The 22,234-nt window shown below is 33.1% G+C and overlaps 1 protein-coding gene across 1 annotated transcript in view; it reads right to left on the bottom strand.

The window, feature by feature from the left end:
• Nucleotides 1–22,234, bottom strand: part of GPC5 (glypican 5) — a 2,065,974-nt gene that overhangs the window by 1,046,228 nt on the left and 997,512 nt on the right. The window contains exon 7 of the mRNA XM_031963619.1: nt 12,002–12,164. Within this exon, the coding sequence (XP_031819479.1) occupies nt 12,002–12,164 (163 nt within the window). The remainder of the gene's footprint in view (nt 1–12,001; nt 12,165–22,234) is intronic.

The following is a 22,234-nucleotide window of genomic DNA, read 5'->3' as shown; positions in this document are numbered from 1 at the left end:
GAAACACAACTGTCACAAATTATTGACTCTCCCATGTAGGAGCAAAAGCAGATTAATAGCACAAATTTCCTATTAATTCTGGACCTAAAACTGTCACACCTATGCTGCCAATGAGTAGCTTTCTTTTGAAATTTTATTCAATTTTGAAAGATTCATTTTAAAAATATTGAATTATTTCCTAATCTTTTAGATATTATTAGCCCAAATAAATTAGCACCATTACCTCCCCCCCCAAAAAAAGGATAGCTTCAGACAAAATTGAAAAGATGGAAACATGCTTGTTTTTTCTTCTCCCTTCTCTTGATTCATTGTTTACCTCAGCAAAATCGCTAATCTGGCTACTGTTTAGGATCTCTGGTTGTTGATTATTCCAAGTCCTGGATCTTTAGGCAGGTAGGTGACCTAATTCAAGACTTCTTGAACTTTTAGCACTTGGCACCCCTTCTCACCTGAGAAATTTTTATATGACCTCAAGTATATAGATATGTAAAATAGGTATACACATCAAATATTTACTAATAGCAAACCATAAAGAAATTTTTCTTAAAACAATTCTTTGATATACATTTAATTTTGCCATTTATTAAAGACAAAATCAAATTTGCATACTAATGAAATGGGTGTGCTTATTTATTTTTACATGAAGAATTAAATCTTGGCGGAATATTTGATACCTTTTACTGTTATCAATTTTTTCAAAACCCCTACAGCCAATTATAGTACCCTATATATGGTCTCTACTTACAAGTTAAGAAGCATTGGCCTATTGGATAAAGTATTGGAATTAGAGTCAGAAAGATCTAAAGGCAAATTCAGTCCTGAAAGCTCACTACTTGTGTGATTCTGAATAATTCATTTAACTTCTTTGGGCCTCAGTTTCATTCCCTGTTAGATGGGAATGGTAATAGTATCTACCTGACAAGATTATTTTGAAGATTAAATGATATAATGCTTTTAAAGTGCTTTATAAATCAAAAAGCTGATAGTGATAAGAATTATTACTATTACTACAAATACTGTTGCTGCTATTGTCACCTTTCTTCCTCCTAATTAGTGCTCTTAGCCAATAAGTTTGTGGTGGAGAGGAGAATTTTGAGAGAAACACCACTAAAAAAAATTTAAAAAAAAGAATCATGTTGGAATGTTTACCAATTCTTGAGCCAGAAAATAAGTAAGCACAGAAAATCATCAGAGATGCGGAAAAATGAAAACCAAAAAATTCTATGGAAGTAGTCACTCTGTACTGAGCTTGAGATGAGCATTAAATACTGTGGATAAAAGGTTTTTCAAAACTCCTTGGTATGTGTTGTGCTAAAGTCAATCATCTTGCCCTATGTGCCTACAGTGCATAGTACAATTAATTCTGTAAAGGCTAGGAGAAAATCCTGATATTTGCCTTCTTCACATTTCATCTTCTCAAGATCCTTGGTTTCAGTAAAATAATCCCATATACTACATTTGGAACTACATTTCTCAGGAAACAAATGAGCCTTTAGGAGGCCTTCTGGAAAGAATGTCCTCATCTCTGTTGTTTGACCAATTTGTCTAATTGATGGTGGTAATTTCAGGATAAATGTGTTGAGCTTTAGCATCCAATATCAACATGTAGAAATGGTTGCTTCCTTTGCCAATGAACAAACTTAATGACCACTTTCCTTTATACCTTTCAGGTCATAGAGAGATCTATGAAGAATCTGTTTTGTGTTAGTCTTTAAGAATTGTTTTTTTGTTTTGTTTTGTTTTGTTTTGTTTAAAATATATGTTTCAAAGTGCTCAAAACAGTAACACAAGTTGGTAAGGAATTTGGAGTAGAAATCAGTTTTTAAAATGCTAGATGGGTTTTTTAGTAAATAAAATTCTTTTGAATCTCAAAATTGATTAACTAGATCAGAAGGAGAAGAAAAAGAAGAGTTGGTAGGAATTCCATGTATAGCCACAATCATCTTAACATATTCATGATGGAAAAGTAAGAGTTTTAGCATATTTTAAAGGTAAAGAGGATAGAAATGATCTCATTTTCTTTTTGTTTTTCCATTCCTAATTTAAAAGATGTTCTAGACCAGTCCTGGCTCATAGCAGTTCTTAGACTTAGAACTGGAGAAATATTCATGGTTCATTCAAAATTCAATTTTAAAAATAGATTCACTTAGCTTTAAAAGATTAGAAGGTAATGATATTCACCAGTCAAATGTATACCTACTCCTCCTTTCTACTTTCCATATAATGAGAGCAGCCAAAATATACAAAAAAGACACAGAGAGAAGTACAGACACAGAGAGAGAACACAGAAAAAGACACTGAGACAAACACAGACAGAGACAGAGAGAGACACACACAGAGAGAAAAAGAGACAGAAAGACGAGACAAAGAGAGAATATCACAGTCTAGTGGGAATTCTGTCAAGCCTAAAGGCCACCAATTCTACAAGAACTGGTTTTTCTATGTCTCTGGTGACCAAGGAGCCACTTAAATGATTCAAAGCCTCATTCCCAAGACATATCAAAATTCAAGGATTTCCTCCTTGCTTTCCATAAAGGGAAAGCAATCCAGTCTAAATCACAGATGTTACTAAATCTAACACACAGATCACACAAAAGTAGGTACCCTTTTGCTTTCAACACATGCTACTCTAATCTGAACTGCTCAGATTGTATGTTGATCCTCTTCTTGCAAGAACTGAATTAGAAATTTCTGTTGTACCGAGAGACACCTCCAAGTAGTCAAAGTGGGTAAGAGGGGTTTAATGTAATTCCATCCCACTCAGATGTTACTGATAAGAAAAAAGAAAGAAAGACAGAAAGAAAACGGAAATTCAAGCCACTCAGCAGAGGAAAAATTAGAAAACTTGTACTTATTTGCTTCTTTTCTTTGATAGGTAATATGTAGGTTTCCTACCTTGGAGCATCAGAGCACAGATTTTTTTTTTTTTTTCCTATTAAGACACTTTTGCTGCTGTTGCTAATAGTATATGATAAAATATGTGCACCATATACTGAATAGGAACTATAATAAATAAGGAATTTTAAAACCAACAAAAGATTTCAAGGAAGACTGGGCCTTAAAAAGAAAAAGGAGCAGTAAACATTTAGAGGAGATAAATAACAATAGATGTTAAAGAGAAATTATCATTTTCTACCAGGGGGCTGTCTTTTCTTACATCTTGCTTCAAATATTATTTTCTTTTTATAGTTGATATATAAAAATAGAGAATTAGTATAAAATTCATGGATTGATAAAAGCATTTTTGAGTAAATATTTAGGAATTCACATCTTATTCATCATATGTCATGCAATAAAGTTTTAAAATGTGCAATAAATAATATCAGCCTAAGAAGAGGCTTCATTATTTAGGAATAAAAGCTAGAATAAGAATATTATATCCTTCATGAAAAAAGTGAACTAAAATGTTATTTTTGGTAAGTAAATTAAATTCTCCTATATATCCCATTTATTAACACTAAACTTTCCCTATCCAACAATGTGAAAACTGTGCTAAGTAGCTAATAGTCTCAAAGAATTTTATGTTCTCAATATGGTTTTAGCATACTTCTGAATGAAATAAACAAATATTTCTTTAAAAGACTATGAGATTGAGTTGATCAGACCTTAGGCCTAAATCAAGAGATCTCTATTCTTAGAGCTCTGTAGGGCAGGGAAGGGAAGGTCAAACCCTACACCTGAGCCTCAGGGAATCATGACCCCAGAAAGCAGAAAACATAGCTAATTATTGGTCAATAGCTGCTTTCTTTCCAGTTCATTCAACCAATTAAAAAAACAACAGGAAAGGGGGAGGTGTATTTCTATTTTGGTGCTATGTAGGTACCCTTTTGCTCTCAACACAAGCCACTCTAATCTGCTGCTCAGATTGTCCCCCATGGTTTGAATCTAACCTTAGAAGCCTTTGGATAATTTATAGTCAATATAATTGAAGATAGTGAACATATAACAATCAGGTTTTTATATTGTTGTAAAAGTTCTGTTTATTTCTTTCTAGCTGTTTGAAAAAAATTAAAAGTTGGAAAATTTACTAAGATTATTTCCACTAAATTGAAAACACTTAAAGGAAATCTCTAATCTATAAAGTCTAATTAAAATCTAAAGTCTAATGTATATTGTATTCAGATATAAATGGTCATTGTACCTTATACATATCCCACTCTTTATAAGAATTCTTCTGAAATTTTAAAAGGAATAATTTGTTTTGTAATGTGGGTATGGAAGGTGGGTGGGTGGGTATGGAAGAGAACTCAGTTGTCTAGGAAATATATTTTTATTATCTGTACTCCATCATTTTAAGTAACTTGTATGCTGAAGTAGAGATTGATAGTGAAAATAACAGGACAAGGAAACTAGAATTTTCACTTATCCGATCATGTTGCATTACTGTTTTTTGAAATAAATTATCAGCCAGTATTCTCCAGTGTCCCACAACTGACATTATCATTTTACTAGGCACAAAGAGTGTTCTAGTCTTTATCAAAGTCATTGTTAGTATTGCCACACAGGCACACCTCCTGTAGGTTAATTCAGAACAACCAGTGGTGGAGAAAATCAAGGTATAGCACTATTAACATTGAAATGTATTTCGAGAATTCCATAGAAAGATGGGGAAAGTGTTTTACACTTTTTCACAAATTTTAGGTTATTTTCTTTTTACACGTAACATTTTATGATGATCATTTTATGCTAATTATTATCTATTTAAATATATCTATCTACATTGATATTTTCTGAAAAACAAAGCAGTAGGTGGATTTAAAAAAAATTGGAATGATAAATAACTCCAGAATTATTTTCCTTAGAGTCATTGTCCTTGGACAATTTATGTAATTTGCCTTTAACTTTTTATTTCACTCCTTGCTCTAGCCACTGGTTAGCTCACCTCCCACCCATCACATTCTGTCTGATATAACCTTAGCAGGAGGTATTACCTAATAGGAACATTTGCATTTTAATGGAGAATTCCTAAAGACCAAAAATTTTTAAAGACCCAAAGGAATGAATTTCTATATAGGAATTTTAGGTGTGACAGGTGTTGATGTTCTTAGAATAGAAATCATTTTCAGTATTTAAAGTCAGGGCCTATTTATAACCACCTACTTTGTTTTCTCACAAGGCAGAATTTATCAGTATCACTAAATCTGACATTCTATTTTGACATAAATTATAAGTCATAAAAAAGACCTACTCAGATATTCTTTGTGATCACTCCCTACATCCTACATGATGTGTATTCAATATCAAATGATTATTTCTCTCTTATATTAATAACTATTTACTATTAAGGAGATCCAGGAATTTTTCTTTTCTTACTTCCTTAATCTCTACTAAGTCAAAGCAGTTTCAGACCAAAGTAGTTGATACTGTCACAGTTCTCTTTTATTGTCCTTCCTCAGTTTTCTTAATTGTTCTACCTCAATCCCCTTAGTTGCAAGCTCCTCTCCCCCTGCCTTCCCTCCTCCCCCATTCAGTAAGACTGGTATAACTCAGAGGTTATAAATTGTCAATGTATAAATTCAAAAGGGGAGAGTCCAGACTTTGTCTCTAGCCAGACACTTTCTTAACTCCCAGTTTGTAAAAATTTATTGTCCTACTCCCCAACCTGTCAGAAGTGTATTGATGTTCCCTGCCTGGAGATTCCCATTTACCAGGGTTTGGACTCCCCCCTTCCTCCTCCCCTCCCAACTCCCCAACTCCCCCCTTCCTCCTCTTCCTTCCTCCCCCTCCTTTCTTTAGCTACCATGTATAAATATGTCATTGAGAAATCACATTCACTGCTGGATGCTGGATTATTGGAGATGATAGTCTTATTCAGCCCAGGGGCCAAACCATGGACCCACTTGGTTCCAGTAAATCTCTTCCTTTCAAATAAAATACTAAAAACTCTCTAATCTCTATCTTGTCTCAGTTTCTCCATTATTACAAGGAAAGATAATCAGATGATGCTTTTTATTAATTATCTACTAGAAATAATTAATAAAATGATTAAGTACCTAGAATTATGTCTCAAATTTCTCATTCATCACAAATTTTTCTGTTTCTTGTGAAAGATTATAGCGGAAGTTTTGATTTCTCTTCTCCCATCCCTATTCAAAACAGTTCTAGGAATAGTATGCTCACATCTTGGTTTTGCAGATAGGGCCAGATACAGTTTAAAGTAGGTTTCCTTAGCCATAGCATAGGAAAAAATTCTCAAGAATATAGCACTGGTTGGAGCATCTGGGTGGTGCAGTGAATAGAGTACCATCCCTGAAGTCTGGAGGACCTGAATCAAATCTGACATTGGATATTTAACACTTCCTAGCAGTGTGACCCCAGGCAAGTCACATAACCTCAATTGCCTCAGGAAAAAAAATATATATAGCACTGGTTTAGAGAGATGCAAATTGTTATCTCTGTACAGAAACAGGGATTTTCAAATGTCCTGGCTGTGATCACTCACAAAGAAGTGGGATAGCCAGCCACATCATTTCAAAAGGACAGGATTTGCCCCCAAATTAAAATCTGTCCCTGTCACAAGAAGTAATCCCATTGAAACATGCATTTTGGCCTTATGTGGATTGTAGGCCTTGTAGCCCCTCAAAAAACATCATACAGAATCTTGTACACCTGCTTCTAGCCTCAGGATGGGGAGTTTCATCCAAAAAGATTGGTCCCTGATCCAGTTACTCACTTAAAACTTTAAAAAAAGTGATTCTATTCTGACAGACAACTTTATTTTCTGTTTGCTGATTGTTTCAAGATCCTTTGAGCTTTCCCTTGGACTACCCAGTGACTCAGGAGAAAAGAAAGATCTATCTTCTTCTTCTGGCAGCTATGGCTATTTTTCTTGGTGAGCCTGAGCATGTTCTCCAGGTCCTCATTGCCTTCATTGCTTGGTGTTTCTTTCTGTGATCACAGACAGCTAATAATGAGAAATGGGGAGTTTAATGGGGAAGAAGTATCAAGATGAAAATGAAATGCCACTTCAGCTGTCCCAATTTAAGTATCAACTTTCTGAAAAAATATAATAGAACTTATGGTTTCTTTTTCCATATTTTAAAACGTTGTTGATTTCTTCTTTGGAATATCTGTTCTTTTGTTTTGTTTTAAGCATTTCTTTTGTGGTAGAGGAGATAACAATCCTATATCTGAGGAACTTTGCTTCCTGAATACTTTTCTGATCTCTTTGGATAAATCCTAGATAGGATCCAATACATAACTTTTAGGTTATTTTTCTAGAGGTTGTAAATAGGTAGAAAATACAAAAAAAAAAAAAAAAAAAAAAAAAAAAAAAAAAAAAAAACCTGAATCCTTTTTTTAGACCTTAGTTTCTCTAAACAGTGAACATGACCTGTGTAAATCTAAAGAGTGTTCCCTATTGGGATAAGGTATACCACTAGATCTATTGTTTTTTGGCTATTACCTTAGTATCATCTACGTCATCTCTAAATTTTATTTGGCTATGCTAAAATGAATAAAAATGCAGGCTTAGGGAGTGAATTATTTTTATAGATTTTCAAGAAAATGAAGATATCCTTTCACTCCTGACAATATGAGAATATTGTTATAATGCTATTGAAACCCCCCCCCCCATAAATCTATAGGAAATCCATTTTTAGTTTTTTTTCCAGAGGGACTAAGGTTTTATTACTATTTGTTACTATATGCATTTGTATTCACCATTCTATCTTATGCTAATATATAGTTAATATGTGAAAAATGAAATGAAAGTAAGTCTTAATAGAATTTCAGAGTTGGACAAGAGCTCAAATATCATGTGATTCAAATCCATCTCATAAAGGAGTATCCTCTGTAGTAGCATTTCCATAACTATTTTCTGTGGAACCATATGTTCAATATGATATAAATGCAAGCTTTGGGAAAAACAAATTATATTTTTTTCTTTAAAGTATTAATCATGAAATTATATATTACTCAAAACGCAGAATACATATCAATGTTTTGACATGAAATCAACTCTATGTGCCTCAAAATTTTCATGAATCTGCTTTATTTTGGTATATTCCATACAACTAAAGAAATATTTTGGGTTCCATCAACATATGAAAATCCAAAAGTATCCTAGGACTAGATTAGTTTAAAACATCAAGTCTAAGCTTCAATATGCCTATTCAATATGCACTATTTCATGAGTGTAGAGAGCTGCAGATGGTGGCCCTATCTGCCATATCCCAGAGTTTTTTTGAACTCTTGGGTTTGGTATAAGACCCCTCAGCCACAGAGGGAACCTGTTGACAATGCCTGATTTGGCTCCCAATTTCCCTTTGGTGTTCTCAACCTTCCTGAGAAGTCAGGGAGGGCATGACCATCTGTGTTCTACTTGAAGCAAGGGATACTTATTGTAAAGAGGAATTTACATATCAATAGCAGGGTGCTTATAGTTAACATTTGTTCAGTGTGCTTTGGTGATGTAATGGTTCTCTAGTTGGTACATGTTCAGTGTGCTGTAGGGATGTAATCATACTAAGGCATTTAGGGGCTGAGAGGACTTGAAATAAGGGTACTCCTTCTTTGACTATTCTCGTGGATCTTCTGCCTTCTACACTTCTTCACTAAGACCAAGGACTCTGGCTGGTCTCGAGATCCTCTAGAAAGCTATTCTGGATGATATATTTTAGCACTCCAGCACAGTGGCTCTAGAAACCATAGTATATTTTGGCACCCCAGTTTGGGAGCTCTAGAAAGCACACTACAATGAGGAAGGTAATTTCACTTTTGAAGAATGGTACAAGCTATTCCTTATAAGGAAATAAAATTTTTATTCCTACAATAGCACTTAACTGCTCTTAATTCTGCCCCGTGAAACAATAAGGAATACTCATAATTTGTCCCATGCTCTGGGAAATGGAAAGGGGACAATAGTGAATGGGCAAACATTTGAACTAAAATATAATCTATACCTGGGGAAAGAAAGCAAAGTCACAATCCAAGATAGCACATCAGAGGCCAAGCTAGGTCAAGAATAAAGTTATCTGGGGAGTAATAGCAGACAAGAAAATGATATGGAAGTGAAAAGCCTTGGGAGTAGAACAGAGATTTCTAATTAGTAAATTCTACAAAAGATCTAAAAGTTCTCAGAGGCAAGAAGCCATTGTATACTTTAATGATGTCATCATATGATAGTGACAAGCACAAATGACTTAATTCTCAGACAAAATTCATGTCTTCCAAGATCCATTTTTTAAAAATAATGGCAGCATACATAATGCTCTTCCTAATTGCTCAGCCCTTAACCAAATTTACTATGGCCCCTCTAAACTTTCTCATGCTGGTAAGGCCATATCAGTCGACATGAATCATTATCTTCTTGATGATCCTTTAAATGTTTGAAGATAACTCTTTCTTGGCCAAATATCACCAGTATGTCAACATCTAGATCATTCTCCTTTGACCATCCTGTAGTTAGGGAATATCCCTTTTCAAGTACTGCATTCTGAACACAATTATCTACATGGAATCTGACCAAGCCATAGTAAAATAGATCAACTATTTTCTCATTTGTTGTTGTTTTCCCATTAATGGAATCCAAAATATTTGTACCCTATGCACATTTTTCAGGTTGTATAGTTTGTGTCTAAAACTACTAAAATAGCATAGAATGGAGATTTTACATATTGCATGAGGTATTAAACTTTGTTTAAAGAAGAAAAACAAAACAAAAATTAATTTCCTGGAGACAAAGCAGTACAACAATTCTCAAGGATCATAGATGTCACAGTTATCAAAAGCCACATAAAATATGAATTTAGGAGTGGTTTGAGTTTTCAGGAAACAGAGAGGGAGGATTGTATATTTTAATGATGTCATCATGTAATGGTAACAAGCAAAGATTTGAGCATTTGTTCTTATTTCCAAATCTAATGGCTATACTTTATGATTTTTGTTCATTTAACAAAAAAAAAAAAAACCCTAAATTTCATCTTAACTATGATGGAAAAAAGAAATATATATTCTTCATTAAGAAGTTAGACAACTCTTGTTGGACAACACAAAATAGTTTTATGTCACGTATAGAATTTTTTTCTAAATGAATCATCAAAATCAAAGAGAAATATAGTTATAGCTTCCTAATAGCAAACAGGCAGACACATACTATTCTAATATGTTATAAGTGCCTGTGAAACTTGGTATTGTCCTTCACGTTCAAAGAGGACCAAAATGACATCACTGTGTCAGAGTTAAGATACAGTGTATCTGATTGTGGCTAATCAGACCATTGAACTTGGAAGACTGTAGCCCAGGTCAGGTATAAATAATTCTTATGGACATTTGGAGTATAGCATGGCATTCCTGCATCAAAAAAGTTACTGTGCTTTATAAGAAAAGCAGAATTGCAGTAGTTCAAAAAAAAAAAAATATGAGATGTACAAATTTAGAAACATGTCCACTCCAAATGCCTGTGAAAAGTACAGGTATAATAATGTACCTTCTGAACTATTCCAGGTGCTAAGGTAAATGAAGATAACCATTAGCAAAATTGATGGATAACCAGTTTACATGTCATAAATTACAAAGTTGTATTAGTATACCATTACAAAAATATGAAAACTCTGAATCCAGTAACACAATCTTTGTGTAATTTAGACTTCTTGGAGTTGCTTCAGTTTGTTTGGCTAGTGTATGAAAATAAATGAAGATGGGGAATTAAACCATACCATCATACAGAAATAGAAATGTGACCCATACTTTCCCACTCTCATTGTCCCACTTCATTTCAGCAGGCTGTCCACAGTGGTTTCCTGCCCACTTATTAAAAATTGAAAGGTAACAGCTATAAAATGTTAGAAACCTAATAGACAGCCCATTTATAGCATATGTGGATTTTTTTTTAATGCTTGTCTGGAGTTATGAAAACCATATATAACTAACTTGTTTTTTGTTCTGATGGATGGTTGCTTGTACCATACCTGTCCATTTCAACAGTAATTGAGAACAAGGCTCTGAAGTAAAACTCCACTCTTGCCACCTTGACAAGTTATGACTTTGTGAGAAAATCATTAGTTGTATAACATCCACAAGAGGCTCTGCTTCTCTTGTGAAACAAAACAATTATGGCCATAAATTCATTAAAAAGTTGTTAAGCTTATAAATAAATTCAGGAAAGAAGACATGTTTTTCTTTCTGTATAGAGTAGATGATTTGAATCATAATTATGTCTTTAAATATGTAATATTTAGAAAAAAGATTTTTAAGAATCTTATTCTTACTATAGTGCCGCTGAGGATACCCTGTATCTTTCAGAGAGAAGAGACAGAAACAAGGAGACAGAAAGATACAGAATGATAGAGAGAAATACATTTGAGAAAGCTGTTCAATCATATGTAAGTGTTAAGTAATTAGCAGGGGCAACCCAAATACCTCAGAACTGCTATGCTTATTGTATATACCCATTATGTACCATTTTTCATTTTCATACAAGGAAAGAAAGGTAGAAGATTGGTAGAGTAATAGTAGAAAGAATTTCGAGAAGTTGAACTAATGTTTTTTTTTTTTTATATTTGACCTTTCCACATATTTTTCCTGCTTTTCATTTCATTAAGCTGAGTCTGATCAGAGTGAATAAAGTGAAATTTACTTCATTCTATGACTACATTATAGAACCTAACAGAGTTGTTTTATTATTTGCACAACACTATTGTGATTTCAGATGATCACTTTAACATTGCTTACCACATTACTTTTTAAGATGTTATGCGGATGATTATCATTTCCATATCTCATTATTCTGTGTTCATTGATTGCTAAAGTAACAAAACCATTTCATAAAATTAATTACTGAGAAATGAATGAGCCAAAGAGAAATGAATACACAACCAGAGTATCCACAAATAGATCCAACTGGCCACTGAATTTTTTCTTTCTAAATCTCCAGTTCCCTTAACATTCCTCCTGTCTGATTGTGTACCACAATGATTTGCTTTCAACTCCAGTTAAGTGGTGACTTTCATTTCACTTTGCATATTGACTCTTCAAAGAAGCATTAATATAAATGACTTACAGTTTGTGATTTTCAGAACACGTTTTACTTCTCCACTTCCTGATCCTCCACAACCATCTTCATCATCACAGTCTCCACTGACTTGATCATCTATGCGTGCTCCACTGCCCACTTGGAGTAGATCCCATCTCTCAGGTTTTGGAGTAGATCTGCCCCGGAGTAACTAGTCATAAAGAGCAAATAATAATAATAATAATATGAGAGGGAGTCTTATGAGTTTTTAAATTAAGAATTAATCACATGTATCTGATGTTTCATCTAAAAATATAACAAAACCAATCCTTTTCAATGATTACGATAATGAATAATATTACATAAAGAGTATATGGTAGTTTTAATAAATCCAGTACTCTATCTATAATGCCATGCTGTAATAATCACCTTCTTCAGTCATCATTATTTCTTATGGGCAATTGTCTTATTAGCAATAGCTATACTCTGGCAGTGAATGATAACAACTTTCAAAAGCAAACTAAAAATAACACATAGCAAACAAATATGCCAGCATTCACAGGTTACTACGTTGACTATAAAATTTACTTTTTCTGAAAAAAAATGTTTTTGACAGTAAAGTAATCTTAACCCATTGAGAAAAGAAGTGACCCATAGAATAGCTGCTATCTGGGAATTCCTTTAGGAATTAAGAAAGAAAAAAATAAATTCAAATTTTCCAAAGGTTAATATATGGAATATAATAGTTCAATATTTGAATCTGAACTTTTTCTTTCGAGGATGGTAGAAAATTTACCAAAACCAAACCCATTTTTGACACAGTGAGCAAAGGAAGAAGAAAAACATTAGTAGTTTGTAAACTGATTCAAAATATCTAAAAATTATTTTATTTTGAGCAATAATGAACTTGAAAAATAAGCTTTTTCAAGTGTACATTTTGAGGCTATTCTGAAATAAGGATTAGAAACTCATAAAGAATAGCCAAGGGGAAGATTTTGAGAAATGGCTGAGTAAGTCACAAAATTTCAAGCTCTCCAGATTTCCCCCACAAACTGAACAAATTTACATCTCTGGGTAAACATAGACTTGTGAAAACCAAAGATGATTTGGGGAAAAATAGAGGTAGTTCTGGGATAATCTGAGAAGATCAAAAGAAAGACCTAAGAACGGGGATTAACAAGTGTGAAGTACAAAAACTTTCAGGATAGCGCCACAGAAAAAAATAAGTGGGTAACTGGATTTAGCTGGATTTGGCTGGAGCCTTAGCTTGAACCACAGGAACTTTTACCTCCTGGACACATAGGGAATGGGGATCTGAATTTGGAAAAACTGAGGGAACCTCTGCTGAATAGGAGCTCCAGGCTTAGCTGCGCTGCTAAAGTATAGTCCTGAGTGGGAAGAAATCAGCACACAAGGTGAGTGTAAAAGCAGTGGGGCAGGGATACTGCTTGCTGTGGGCACTTGAAGGAGGCTGAAGCTTTTGGTTTGATGTTCCATGCCAGAGAGAAGATCTGAAGTGAAGGTAGAGGCACCATTCTTCCAAACACAGGGATAGAATTGCTTACATTAATGGTTTTTATTATTATTATTTTTTTTAATGAACAAAGAAGAAAGAATCCAACCATAGAAACTTACTATGGGAATAGGAAAGGCTGGGGTTCATTTTTGGAGTAAGTCAGTGAAGTAAAATAAAGTTTCTTTTATTCCAAAGAATAACAAAGTGGCTACCTGTCCAAAAAGAATGAACTCATAAAAGATATTAAAAATCAAGTGAGAAAGATTGAGGGAAAACAAAAAATATCAATAAAAGCCATCCAAGAAAAACAAGATTATGAATAAAGAAGTCAACCAACTAAAGGAGATAGAGTCCTAAAGAAGAAAATAATTCTTTGAAATTTAGAATTGGGCGAAGGGAAGTCAGTGAAACTATGAAAGATGGAGAAAAAAGCAAAACAAAATATGAAGAATGAAAAAAAAAGAACAGAATATGAAACATCTTAAAAGAAAAACAATAGATCTGGAGAATAGGTCAAGAAGAGAAAATATGAGAATAATTGTATTACATGAAAGTTGTGACCAAAAAAAAAATAATAAAAAAGAACCTTGACATAATAATGAAAGAAATAACCGATGGAAATTATTCCAGTGTTAGAACAGGAGGGGGAAATAAGAACAGAACAAATCCATCTACCACCACCTCAAAAAGATACTTGTTGAAAACACATAAGGATATTATTGACAAATTTCAAACACCCAGATCAAAGAGAAAAATTATCCACAATAGTGAATAAAATTATCCATAATGTTGGATAAAATTATTCTTAATACTGAGTGAAAAAAAAAATGGACATTCAACCAACTTGCAGATTTTTAGGCCTTTGTCTCAACCAAACCAAACTTATTAGAAAATTTAAGAGCTAATATCAAAGATTAATTTCAACTCAACATGGACAAATTGTTTATGTGTTGGGTGGAAATATATACCATATAGTTAAGATTGACATCAATGATTGAGTAGCTCAAAAGAAAGATTGGGGCAGTATGATCTGATTTTTAAAAAGCAATACTCTCTAGGAAAAGGTAAAAATAGTAATTATATTATACAAATGAGGTGTAGAGGAAGACCGCTTTCAGAGACATAAGAGGGTGGAGAAAGGCTTGTACTTCTGAAAACCTCACATTAGGAAAGGATTAAATAGGGAACATTACACAACATATATGTATTCATGTGTGTGTGTACACACACACACATACACACACACCATGAAGGGAATTACATCCTACAAAATCTATAAAGAAATAAGAGGGGAGGAAATAGAATAAGGTGAAGTATAGAAGAATGTATAAATTTGTGGTAGTGGGAAAAGGTGTGTAAGTTAATAGGAAAGGGATAAAGGATAAGGTAGGGTACAAAAGGGTTTTACATTAATCAGAATGGCAGAAAATATGTAGATTAATGGGAATGGGATAAAGAGGGAATAGAGGGGGGGAAGAGATAACAGAGGGTTCCATGGCTTTGGGGAGGTTAAGTAATAGCAAAGCAAATTAAAGAGCAGAATTGAAGTAGAAGAGTTAGCATGGATAGGAAATAAATATACAGAAACATTACAATAAGGATCAAGAATGGAATTTATTAGAAAAAAGTAGAATTAGTAATCATTGATCTTAGACAAAGTCAAATTTTAAGATTCAATCAAGAGAGAAATCTATATTATATGTAAGTGAAATAAATGTTGCTTTAGATGTATGTTTACATTTGGGTAAATGTATATGTGCATGCGTGTGAGTCTAGGTGGATATGTATGCATGTAGGTCTATGTGAGTATATAGATATATGTATATGTATGTAGGTCCCTAGATGTGAATATACACATGTATACATACATACATAATATATGTGTAAATGTGTATGTATGTATGTATGTATGTATACATGTATCTGTGCTTAACTATAGCCTGCTTTGGGAATGAAAGGGGAAAAAAAATAAAGTAAAAGATATGCAGTAAAGAATAAAAGAATAACCTACAAGAAAGCAAAGATGAATACTCGTGAATATAATTTCTTGTCTTATTATATATATATTTTCTTGAAATGGAAATCTATTGCTATATAGTTTGAATATTCCCTGATATGACAATGTTTGTTTAACTTTTTAAATTTTATTTTCCTTTTCTGTCTTTCTTTTTTCTCTCTTTTTTTTCTTATTTTGTATTTAGTTCAATAAATAAAAGAATAGTCAAACTACTTTCCCCCTAAGGGAACTTTTTTTTTAAATTAAAGATACTTCAAGATACATAGAAATACATATTAGAGGCACATATTTCTTCTCAGGGCAGCAAGTTAGTGAAATAATTAGTTCTGGGCTTAAGGTCAGAAAGACTAATCTTCTTAAATGCAAATCTGGCCTCAGACATTTATTAGTTGGGTGATCCTGAACAAGTCACTTAAGCCTGTTTGTCTAAATTTTCTCATTTTCAAAATGAGCTAATGTAGAAAAGGATCAACCACACCTATACTTTTACAAAGAAAATCCAAAATGAAATCATGAATGATCAGATCATTCAACAAGAACAACAACAACAACAAAAAAGTATTCTTTTTTTCTAAAGATTGTTGAGAGGATGCAAAATTACAAGGAGTGGAAGTTGCGTAAGAATTAAATAACGCATCCTCTGACTCAAGAGATGCAAAATTCCTCACAAAACATACTACTAAGTATAAACTCCATAAAGGTAAAGGTGATGCCTTAATTAAACATTATATCTCCTCCAGCCCAATAACTTTTTTTTTTTTTTCTGGCTTAAAGCAAAAAGTAAAAAAAAAAAAGATTTTGTTAAATTGGGAGGGTAGGATGAGGAAAGGGGAAAAAAAACAAAAACAGTGCCGGTCTAATTCTTTAATAGTTTTCAAATTTGTCCTTATGCTATTAACAAAATTGTTTACTTTGAATTGCTTCAGATATTAACAAGCATTACCTTCTATCACCAGGTTTGATTTATTTTAGTCCCACTTCAAAATCACAACCCATTGAATCTTTGTAAGATAAAACACCCATTTTTGTATTTTTTTTTTTTTTATTTTTTGATTACTCCACACCCTTCTGGACACTAGCATCAGTGAGTCACATGTACTAAAACATATAAAATATTTTTGTATATTTGTCTTAATTCAAATCACAGCTCCAGGTCCTAAAAAACTTATAATTTCTATCCATAAGACAATTATAATTCATTTGATACAATACAAAGAAAAATGAAAAATAATTGGGTAAATTACAGACTTCTATGAAAAGTCTAAGGAAATAGGAATCATTTCTGGGTTGGGGATTAGGGAAAATTACTTGAAATAGATGGTATTTTAGTGGAATTTAAAAGGTTGGCTATTTTTATTGGAAAATATTTTCTTATATGCTTATTCTTATTCTGGGCATTCTTATCAAACACAATAGAATATGTTGTTTTGTTTTCTTTCCTGGTTATTTTTTACCCTTTTACATTTTTTGGACTGGTTTCATTCATTTAAAAAATTTTGAAATTTAGGTTTTATTTTCCTTCACTTCTCTGTATGTACCTGATTAGGATTTTTGCTTGCTTCCTCTATAAAAAAAAAAAAAAAAAAAAAAAAAATTCTCTCTTTAGTTAATTACTTTAAGACTACTTTAGTCTCATCTTCTCTTCTTACTTCTTACCTCCCTTCCCCAATTTTGCCCCTTTCCATACCTCTGCATTTTTTTAATATTTTACATTAGATTTTTTTTTTTCCTTTTGCTTACTTATCTAATAATTCTATCCATCTTTCCCCTCCTCCCCTTCTTGGTATCTAGAGGAAAAAATTATTCTTTCCTTCTCTTCACCCCAGAAGGCAATATGTTTCATATTCAGAAATGTTTTTTTTTTTTTTTCCCCAGAAGCTTTGCACAGTTTTCCTGTATTATTTCTTACATTAAGATCTTCAAGGTTTGTGGTTGTTTGATTTTTTTTATTCTTTTGAGACATGTAATTTTTGAGTTATTACTTATTTTATATTTGAGATTAATCTTTTTATTTAGAAATATATTTAATAATACTTTTTACTTTTTTTTTTTGATAATTTCCTTTGTTTCTATGATTTTTCATACCCAATCAATTGTTATTTCTTTTGTTTCTTTGGTAAGGTTTGACCATGAATTTGAGTTTTTTTTTTTTCTATTCTACTGTGTGGATGATAAACACTGCTTTCACAATTCTTGTTTCTCTTAAATCACTCAGGAATGTCTTGCTATGAACCACAGAATCCTTTTTTTTACGTAAGGTGCTCATTCATTTTCCTTAGAGTATTTACCCATAGATATCTGATCAGTTTTACCATATGTAGAGACCATATTACTACCTCTTATTAATATCTTCCTTACTATATGACCCCTTCCTTGCCAGAGGTTATACCTGTATACTCATGCAAAACATATTTTCAGAAAAGTCGTGTTGTGAAAAAGAACACAAACCAAAAATAAATTCCAAGAAAAAAAGTAAAACTATGTTTCAATATGCATTCAGATTGTATTAGTTCTTTTTCTGGAAGTGAATAACATTTTTCATAATAAATATGGAATTATCTTAGATCAGTGTAAAGTTGCCAAATAACTAGGTCATTAAGTCTTTCATAATTGATCATCATAAAATATTGCTGTTCCTATGCATAATCTTTTGATTCTGCTCTTCATCAACATTCATCAGTTCATTTAAGTTTTTCCTGGGTATTCTGAAATCATCTAAATTTTCATTTTATAAAACAAAATGATCTTTCATTACACTCACATATCACCACTTGGTCAGTCATTCCTCAGTTAATGGGTATCCCCTCTATTCCCAATTCTTTGAAATTGAAAATATATACATATACATATATGTATATGTGTATATATATATATATATATATATATATATATATTTGTACAGATAAATTCTTTGCTTTTCTATTTTTTAAACTTCTCTTTTGAATACAAATGCACTAGGAGCACTGATGAATAAAGGGCTGGAACATTGGAAAAAACAACTGAACTGGAAAATAGATCAAGTCAAGATAACATAAAAATTTTTGGCAATCTGGAAGTTATGATTAAAAAACACCCAGAAAAACAGAAAAAAATAGACATCATCTAAGGAAAGGAAAATTGCCCTGCTATCTAAAGGGCTATTAAAATTGAAAAGAATATTGAAATTGTAAGAAGTCACTAATCACCGCCTAAAAGAGATCTCAAAATGAAAACTCCCGGGAATAATAGAGTCAAATTAAAGAGCTCCTGAGTCAAGGAGGAAATATTTCAAATAGCCAGAAAGAAAAAAAAAATGATATTATGGACCCATAATCAGAATAACCCTGGATTATGCTGCTTCTATAATAAGAATAATAAGAATAAAAAAAAACCAGTATTTGAAATGTTCTGGAGGACAAAGGAAGTAGATTAAAAGCAAGAATAATTTATCTAGCAAAACTGAGTATAATCTTTCAGAAAGAAAATTGAACATAACAAAATAAAAATGAAATTTAATAAATTGAAATGAAATTTCAAGTATTTCTGATGAAAAGACTAGAGCTGAATAGAAATTTTATCTTTCCAAATACAAGACAATCTTTCCTCTATCTTCTTTAATTTTAAAAATCTTTTTTGAGTTTTTCCAGGAATTCTTTTTTGGGAGTTTGAGACCAAGTTACATTTTTCATTAAGGCTGTGTGTGTGTGTGTGTGTGTGTGTGTGTGTGTGTGTGTGAGAGAGAGAGAGAGAGAGAGAGAGAGAGAGAGAGAGAGAGAGAGAAAGGGAGGAAGGCAGGGAGGGAGATATTCTTTTTTGTTGTTGTTTACTCATTTTTCAAGCAAATTTCTTGACTTTTAAATTTATATTAGATTTGAACTCTGCTCCTGGGGTAGAGGGGGCATATAACTTTCTATGCCACTAGTTCTGGGCATCCATAAATTTTCAGTTCTGGCAAGATTGTAGGACCCAAGTAGAAGCATAGTGTTTGCTCTCCTGGCCTGTGCTCTAGATTGCATTATTTTCTGCCTTGGAAATGTGTTCAGGGTCCCTGCACTTATTAGTGCTCCTCCTTTTCCTGGGATTGTGACCTGCTACTAAGTATAGGCACTACCACAGAATCCTGCTTCCAGCACTGTCACAGACTCCCTTGCAATCTCCTTCTAAGCAGTTATCTGACCACCTCACCAACTACAGTTTGAGAATTCCAGTGGTGAAAATTCACCACTGCTTTAGTCATCCCCAAAGTTTACTGCTGGGTTGCTGGTATGATCTGTGCAGTAGCCTTAGACTGCACTCCAATATCACCTCAATAAGACAGATCTTGTTGAACTTCTAAGTTGTCCTGGGCTGGAAAATGGTTTCATTGCTTATTTTTATCGGTTTTGCTTCTTCATAATTTGTTTTGAGCTATTATTTTAATGTTTTTTGGAGGGGATTGGGAATAAATTTTGGAATTTCCCTTACTCCATTATCTTCCATCAGTTTCTAACATGTGGTACTCCATCTCTAATCTTTGTTCCTTTTCTCTTGTTGGCTATGTCCTACTCCAGGAAGGTACTTTTTTTCTCACATTTTCTTTTTTAGACTATCTGGTTTTCTTCAAAACTTAGCTCAATTGCCTCTTCATAAATGTGGGCTTTTCTTATTCCACATTTATTATTACCTTATTAAATCACTTTTTATTTTGCATGTACTTATATGTACATATTAGTCTTCATCAACAGAAAGTAAGATACTTGAAAGCAGGACCTCTTTCACTTTTGTTTTTGCATTATCTGCACTTAACACAGTGCTTGACTCATAGTAGATAATTGGTTTGCAATTAGGGCTTCTTGGAAGTTCAAGGTATCCCTAGGGGCCTGTACAAGCTTTCAAAGGGTCTATGATTTAGGATGGGGAAAATACTACACTTTCATTTTCAATAACTTTTAGTTTCCTTCATAACCAAATGTATTGTATATAGTTTAGCCTTTACTATGTCAATCCATAATCATTTATTTATTGCTTAGTACTGGGGTACAAGAAAAGTAAAAAACAGACTTCAATGCAAACAACTATTTATGAATATGCTAGTTATAAGATAAATCAGAAATAATCACAGGAAAGACACTAGAATTTAAAGAGATTGGTAAAAACTTCTTATAAGAGGTGTGGTATTTTTTTCTTCTTTAAAATAATAATAAGATGGTTCTCTCTGGGAGAAAGCAGGTTTCTTTGGGAGGTTTTCTGGAGGCAGCTTTAGTTTCAGTTACAAGTAAATAATCACCCAAAATCGCAGCCAGCTGATAAAAGTTCAGATCTTTTATTGTATCCTTCAATATAGTCCCGTTAGCTCAGAGGCCTATCTCTCTGCTTGGTTCCAAGAGCTCTTGCAGCTTGTCCCTTGCTTCTACCTCTGCTCTCTCTCCTTGGTTCTAAGAGCTCTTGCAGCTTTGTCCTTTGCCTCTGCTTTCTGCAGCCTCCAGATGAAATGAATCTCTCTTGCCTCCGAGAGAGGGCTTCTAGCTCTCAATCTCCCAGAGTGCTGAATCTCGGGTCCCTGGGAATGTTCCCAAGTAAAAACTCTCAAGTGGTTCACTGGAGCTGTATTTATGCTCCTTTTCCGAGAGTGGGATTGTGGGATATCTCCCAGCATGCTCTCTGGCCCTAAGAGCTTCAAGGGAGGTTTGAATTCAGATATTTCATATTAAACCCTGAAATCTCCCAAATGTGTGAACTCCAATGAGTACTTAAATACTTCTTGCTTATAAGAGCTCTCTAAAGGTGTGAACATAAGCATTATTGTCTATCAGTATTAGCAACTTATCACTTTGTAAGGATTGGCTCTAAGGTGTGAACCAATAAACGTTGTATCAATTTCATTGAGTTAACTAGGATTCCAAAACAGACTTCAATGCAAACAACTATTTATGAATATGCTAGTTATAAGATAAATCAGAAATAATCACAGGAAAGACACTAGAATTTAAAGAGATTAGTGAAAACTTCTTATAAGAGGTATAATTTTAGCTGGGACTTGAAAGAAGTCAAGAAGTTGAATTGAGGAGGAAGAACATTCTAAGCATGTGGGACAGCCAACAAAAATGCCTAAAGAAAGAATATGGTATTATCTTGTCCACAAACTGCACTAGATTTCCAGAGGTGATGAATGAATGAATAAATGATATTAAGAGCCACTAAAGGCTCTTAATTCATCCTCCTATCTGTCCTCCCCTAAGTTTAAATTTGATAATTCAAATGTTCTTAAATTGGAGAATGGAGGTTGTTTGTTGGTCATCTCTCAATCTTAAAAAATAAAATTTTATCAATATCATTAGTTTCTCTATATCAATATAATTTCCCTCAGAATCTCTCTTTCACGGAGAGCAATCCCAAGAAGCAATATATTTTAAAATGAAAAGATAAGAAGAAACAAATCAGCATAACTCATAAATATAGTAAAAAAGAAGAAAAGGGCCCAAAAATATGTGCAGTGTAACATAATCATAGATCTCTCACATCTGCAAAGAATTAGGTGACAGATGTCTTCTCATACTACATGTATGTGTGGGTTTCAATACTATTATGCTGAACTATTATTGACTAATGACTAGTCAATATTCCAGATAATTCATAATCCAACAAGGCTACCCACCCCCGATAGAGATAAAAAAATTCAGAAAGCAAAATTATGCATATACATAAGTGACCTTGCCAATGTGGAAATTGTTTTTTGGTGTACTATATCTGTGTGCAATGGATTTTGCTTTTTTATTTTCTCAATGGATGA

The sequence above is a fragment of the Sarcophilus harrisii genome, chromosome 3, assembly GCF_902635505.1.
Source record: "Sarcophilus harrisii chromosome 3, mSarHar1.11, whole genome shotgun sequence".
Lineage (NCBI taxonomy): Eukaryota > Metazoa > Chordata > Mammalia > Dasyuromorphia > Dasyuridae > Sarcophilus > Sarcophilus harrisii.
This window is presented reverse-complemented; position numbering and strand designations above follow the sequence as displayed.